Source organism: Telopea speciosissima, chromosome 5 (genome assembly GCF_018873765.1).
Source record: "Telopea speciosissima isolate NSW1024214 ecotype Mountain lineage chromosome 5, Tspe_v1, whole genome shotgun sequence".
In the NCBI taxonomy this organism is placed as follows: Eukaryota; Viridiplantae; Streptophyta; class Magnoliopsida; order Proteales; family Proteaceae; genus Telopea; species Telopea speciosissima.
Window position 1 is genome coordinate 43,113,934 of NC_057920.1, and position 6,240 is coordinate 43,120,173.

The following is a 6,240-nucleotide window of genomic DNA, read 5'->3' on the forward strand; positions in this document are numbered from 1 at the left end:
AGTGTTAGAAAGTGCTTGCCAAACAAGCACTTTATCCCTCTAGATTGGAGTCTCTTTTTGCCCTCTATTGGTGAAGCCTGATCTTAGTCCAGGCTGTGTTGTGGTGATTCTTCAGCAGGCTATTTTGCCTTTGAATCGCACCAGAATGGCCAAAAAGTGCATGCATACAACATTAATTCTTGTAGAGTTCGTTGAGATCTTCGATTTGATATATATTTCGACATATGTTGGATCAGATCCGAATTAGATCGGATGGGTCTCTAGGGTTTTCTTATATAATGTTAGGGAAAAAGTTCTCTGTTCAGGAGTGTGGCCTATGCCAACACTCCCATGAGTCTATCTCTCTCCTTCCCATGTGAAAAGACACTCTACCCCCTTGTTTTAATGAAGAGAGAGATAGACACATGGGAGTGCTAGCATAGGCCACACTCCCATTAAGAAAACTGCTTCCCATAATGTTATTATCTCTTTGAGAGAGGTGAGTGTGAGGATTTGTATTAGCTTCACAGAAATAGTGGAATCGTTCTATCGCTCGACCGTGAATATAACCTTCCTTCTTAGGGTTGAACCACGTAAATCTTGTCTTGTGTGCTTGTTCTTCTTTTTCTCTTCGCTTTTCTTCCACAAAATCGCCATTCTGGGCGTTCTTTTTCAACACTCTCATCCCCCTCTTCTCTACAATTCTATATCCCTCGGTCACACTCTGTAGTCTTGTTACTCTTTGTAGTATAATGTACTTCTTATCTCATGTCCAAAAACAAAAAAAAAGATCAAAATTTTAACGGTTGAGAGTTGCAATCAAATTTTCCAAAAGACATATCTAGATCAAAATCCTACTAATTCATCTAACGGCTAGAATTCCAAATCATCAGTCCACGTTGTCGGAAAGTGTAGGGCATGATGGAAGCCTTTCACCCTTTACCAAAAAATAAAAACTAAAAAAAGCTGTAGAGGCCTTATTTTGACCATTAACTTTGTCCAAGTTGAATTTGGAGAAATAATTAAACTGAATTCACAGGGAAAGCAAATTTTAGATTGATCATAGATTAATTGTCTCTACTGGGGTAGGTGTTACTAGTTGTACTTGAGTAAAACAAAATCCTTGTTTCAGTTTATTCCTCTGCTTTTGGAAGCTTTTTAGCACATTGATGTTCATCAAGAGAATTTTCTTTCCCTCAATTAGGTTGGATGTGTACTCTTAACAATTGTAATGTTTAACTATCAGTTGTTAAAGAAGAAGATTCTTATTGGTAGCTTAAGATCGGTCCCTAGACTTGAGAAGTCCTTATCGTTAAAATTATACGTTCTACTAACATGTTAGGTAATAGTAAATTGGCCTGTTTTTACAAAATCTATAAGGGTATTGATGTAATATCCCTTCATATGTTATAATATAATCCTATTTGTATTAAAGCTTAGGCTGTGAGGGACAATCTAATAATTAGTCTATCTGACCTAAACCGTAGTTTCTCTATATATACTAGCTGAAAGCAGCAGCTGGGGTATTTCAAACTCGATACTCAGGATGTAATGCTTTAAGTAACCTTATGCTTAAACCCTAAACCCTAATACAACCCACAGATTATTTCTACAAGCTCAGGGGCTCGTCCAGAATATAAACTAAAAAACACACACACACTCACTCGACCTTAGTAAAACCCACTAATAGAGATTTAGCAAAGAAACAAGAAGAGTGAGGAAAGAAGTACAAAAGGACTTTTTAATTCAAAAAGAGAAAATGGGAAAAATATTACATGAAAGGTAGTTTGATAGCTTTACTCTCTGTAGTTTTACATAGAAAACCCCGTGGCCAAATCCTTGAAGACAACTTGGACTGTCTTGGGAAGACTCGACCCCTTGAACCCACCATAATCCAAAATATTCTCCTCTTTAGCCCCAAGAAGCGAGAGCTTAATGTTTCCCTCTTTCCCTCTCTCTTTAACAACCTTTTCTAAGCTCGTTTGAAAAATGTCTTTCAGCCAAATTTCAAACAAGCTATCAAGGAAAGAACCACACCCAGCTACCATTTCATCTAACACAACCTTATCAACTGACAATGACATCTTCATCTCACTCCTACACACTTCATGGAAAGACCCTTTGATCTTTGACAAGAAAGTCTCACCCATTTCATCGAAAAGTTTCGGATTTTGATCGAAAAGAAAGCTCTTCTCGATTGATCCAAGAAAATACCCATGTGGGCTGTGGAGATCTGTTGCAGTTTCTTGAGTGAGATCACTAGGGATGGGGTTGGAGTTGTCATCAGGCTTGTTTTCGTCTTCATCTTCATCTTCTTCTTCTTCTTCTTCCTCCTCTTCCTCAGCTCGGATGTTCAAATCAAAGGTGTTACTGCTTGACTGTCTTGAGATAACCCCCTTGTCACCACCATTAATATCTTCCACAGATGAAGAGGAGTGTTCTTTCTCTTCTTTCCTTGGATGCTTATTGTTCTTATTAAATGGCAAGTCCCACTCCGCCTTCCTCTTATGATCAGAATTGAAAATTTCAAATGCAGGATTTGTAGTAGTGTCTTCTTCAAACTGCAACTTCATCTGGATTGCTACCTCATCTTCCTTGCTGTTTATGAAACTTGAAGAACCACTACTACCACTACCACCTATTGTTGCAATGAATGTAGCCTGATCAAAACAAACCTCTCCCCCTTCCATGTCTTTGAAATTTTTGGTTTTCAGGCCATCAGCTAGGAACTTTATGAAGTTTGAATCGGCATAGTCGATATCTTCCAATAGAACAACACATTTTGGGTTCTCTTTCAAGGCTTCTATGAGGATTTCAGACAATTGGGGGTCCTTGTTCTCTCTTCTCTTGTTCAAGTGGACAAGGTGATCAGTAGACCCACAAATTGACTCAGCAGTTGCAAGTGCCAGTCTTCTCTTTCCTATACAATCCATTCCTCGAATTAGAAACCAATTCCCATTCTTCTCTGACAATTTGGAGGAACCTATTAAAGCTTCTGCGATGGAAGGGATTATCGCAGATTGCCAAGGGATATTCTCTTGCAATAGCTTACAGAGATCTCTTTTTGGGTCCATCTTTCCTTCCCTTTTTTGAACCTTGGATGCCATGGAATCTGAGAAAAGAGGATTACCAAGAGCAAGAGTGGTTTTCACTTCCTGGCTTTCCATGTTTTTCAGAAAATCCGAGCTCAATTCCGACTGCCGGTGTTCCCATGCCTCTTCATTAGTGAAACCAAATTCAATTGTACGTGACTGGTGACTTCTCAATTGAGATGCAATGCTTGTGACATGGTTGGTCTCCGTTATCGACTCGGTGAAGGAAATCGAAGTCGATTCAGGGAAAATGCTGGTTTGATTGTACTGAGATGAGGAAGGCCACCAAGGGTAAGATTTTGAATAGGTATAGCTCTTGCCACTTGAGTTTTGGTTGTTGAATAAGGAAGAGCCTTTCTGGTGGAGGATCTGATTAGGCCTTGGATGGTGTAGGCTGTGGCATAACCTGTTCCATCTTTTCTTCAATTCAACCAAATCATCCTGAAAAAAAATAAAAATATTAATAAAGGAGACAGGTTGTAAGAACAGAGGAAGAGATAAATAGTGAGATGAAGAGAACTTTAATTGAAAGTTGTTTAAAACATCATCAACATCTCTTTACCTTGTGATGGGTGTCAGCTTTATATGGCTGCAACCAGTAAGGCAAGTTGGTTGGACCCTTGACCATGTCTTTGGAATTGCAAGAGCTAAGAAGATAGGAGGATGGATTTTGCTGGCCTGATGTGAATATGGCTGCCTCTTTTTCAAAATTGGAGATACAATCAGCACAACAGGTGAGACTGTCTGGTTCTTCGTTAGGAGTGAAAGGTTTTGTTTCTGGCATTAGAGATGTGTTTGGAGAGAGAGATACCTTTGAGTCAAGGGCACTACAAGAATGAAAAAAAAAGAGGAAAGATTAAATCTAATGCAAAAAAGGAATTAAAAAAAAAAAAAAAAAAAAGAATCTCTAAATTTTCCATTCAATACCAGATATGGTAAATGAATTTCATATATAGTAACTAATGCTCTGTTTTTATTTTTCTATTTATTGTGGGTACACGATTTTATTCACATTGGTGATTATCAAAAGAAATTACTGATAATTTCGTCCAGATTTATTCTAAAGAAGGGAAAGTGCACACTCAAATGGTAAATAAACAAATAGAATGCATAAATAAAAAGATAAAATAAAGAAACCAGATAGAATTTAATAAGTGGACCCTCTTTGAGAAGGTAAAATTAGAAGATATTTGAAAAAAATAAAAAATAAAAAATAAAAACAATGATTACTTCTGTATTTGTTTCTAAGACTCAATCATGAATATTAGAAACACAAATCCAAGCAATAATTCAAGGATTTTATTATAAATCTAAAACTTGATGCATTTGAGTGAAGCAATTGATGGTTGGCTTACTTGGAAGCATGGAGGCTCAAACCCAATCCACCTGAAGGAACAGAGACAGCTTGAAGAGTCCATTGAGTCTCAAGAGAGGGTTGCTTCGTCTGGCACCTCATGTAAGTCTGGTAATTTGCAATGGCCATTAACCATACCTTACTGTTTGAGCAGCTATAGTCAGAGAGCAACCTTCCTATCTCTGCAACCAGATGATCAGTAGCATTATAACTACATACTTCTGCTGAGAATCCTCCCTCTTTCTCACCAACACCACCTTCAACTACCCATTTGAGATCTCCAGCATAGATGATTGCTCCCTCACCTCCTGTTACAAGAGAACCCACCTTCCTTCTCAAGTCTGCAACCTTCAGCTCCATATCCTCTCTCTTCATGAACCTCAAAGAGACAGAGGATAACTGAAATTTAATAAAGTGGGCCGATCTCAATTCATCAGGTATCTCGCCTCTTTCCACTTTCCCCATAAGCTCTGCAACCAGGCCTTCAGTAGTTGAAACAGAGTCCCCAACAATCACTGTATTCCTTCTTTTCGTCCTCATCAGAACCTCCAAAACCAACCTGAAATCCTCCTTTTCAGTGGCTGAATCAGTGAAGATGGAACTTAAAGGCTTCTTTGGAGTAGAAAAGGGAAGTGGGTTTTGCTCAGAATAGCAGTTCAACAAATGGGTCTGCCAGAAACTGCTGTGGTTGCTAATCTCTCTATGAGTTTCAATAGGAGGAGAACAAGTAGAAGAGAGAATCCCACCAGAGCTGCTATAGCACTGAAAAACAGAAGAAGCTGAAACGTCCTCTAGGTTGTTCTTAACAGAGGTGCTGGAGAACCCAGCTTCTCTCATTACCCTACTAACACTAGGGTCATCTAAAATGGATATAATGAGCTGCTCTAGTGCTACCTTAATGGCAAGGAGAGGTTGTTGTTGCTGCTGTTCTATGCAACCCCTCCTCTGGTGTGCTTGAGCTCTCTTCAGTGCTGCAATGAGAGCATTTGAGAGAGAAGGTTGACCATGGAGGAAAGGACCAGGTGTTGTTGGGAGTCTATTGAGAGCCACATTGAAGCAAAGTTCAAGAGCTCTGCATTGCAGTGGATGAGAAGTTGAATGTGGATGAGACTTGAGACAAGCCCTCCTCAAGAGACTGCACCTTGGACTCAGTAAGGTGGCAGCCACATGGAGTGGGGTGACCTGGGCATGGCCCCTCCTCTTGGCCAAGCCAAGGGAGTGCCTAAGCACCGAAGCAGCCTCCGATGTGAGGGTCTGCTGGACTGTACAGGCTCCTGCACGCATTACTTGGCTACACACCACCCCCTAACCCCCCCTTGTAAGAAAACACTTGTGCTCCAGAGGACCTAATTAGCTGCTGCTTCTTGGCTTCTGTTTCTTATCCCTCTCTTCTCTCCTATACCCCCAGCCACCACCACCGAATTGTTATGAACCTTCACTTGTTGCAAAGACCTTCACTTCTCTTTCTTCTGCACTTACCACCACAAAAATGTTCCAGAAGTTGGCTCACAGCTCAGTTCTCTCTTCTTGTTTCCACACAAGCAACACAGTTACCCTTAGTCTAAGAGAACTTGGCTGGCGATTACACTCGCTTAAATGGAGAGAGAGGAGTGAGATTGAAAAAGAGAGCCTTGGCAGATGAATAGAGCTTTAGAAAAGAGAAATGCAGAGCAGACCACCTTTAGACCTTCTTGTTATGCTTGTTTGTGTTGGGAGTAGCTGATGTTATTGCTTTTTATTTCCACTTCATAGGTTCCTCTTTCCATGCTGCACCATTCCTTTATTACCAGAGTCACAAAGTACGGTCCTCCTAAA

General features: G+C 40.0%; 1 protein-coding gene across 3 annotated transcripts; it reads right to left on the minus strand.

Annotated features, from left to right (window-relative positions):
• Positions 1 to 334: 334 nt before the first annotated feature.
• Positions 335 to 5,853, minus strand: LOC122662701 (protein SMAX1-LIKE 4-like). Of its 3 annotated transcripts, XM_043858406.1 has the most exons (5): positions 4,427 to 5,852; positions 3,634 to 3,898; positions 2,319 to 3,512; positions 1,780 to 2,288; positions 335 to 347 (listed from the first exon to the last, which is right to left on the minus strand). In XM_043858406.1, exons 1-4 carry the CDS (start codon positions 5,707 to 5,709, stop codon positions 1,791 to 1,793), a joined length of 3,240 nt encoding a protein of 1,079 aa, XP_043714341.1. In that variant the 5' UTR covers positions 5,710 to 5,852; the 3' UTR covers positions 335 to 347; positions 1,780 to 1,790. The 3 variants fall into 3 exon arrangements, with proteins under 3 accessions (XP_043714341.1, XP_043714340.1, XP_043714342.1); XM_043858405.1 differs by lacking the exon at positions 335 to 347 and having other exon boundaries at positions 1,700 to 2,288; positions 4,427 to 5,853; XM_043858407.1 differs by lacking the exon at positions 335 to 347 and having other exon boundaries at positions 1,700 to 2,264; positions 2,307 to 3,512.
• Between the last annotated feature and the right edge of the window lie 387 nt (positions 5,854 to 6,240).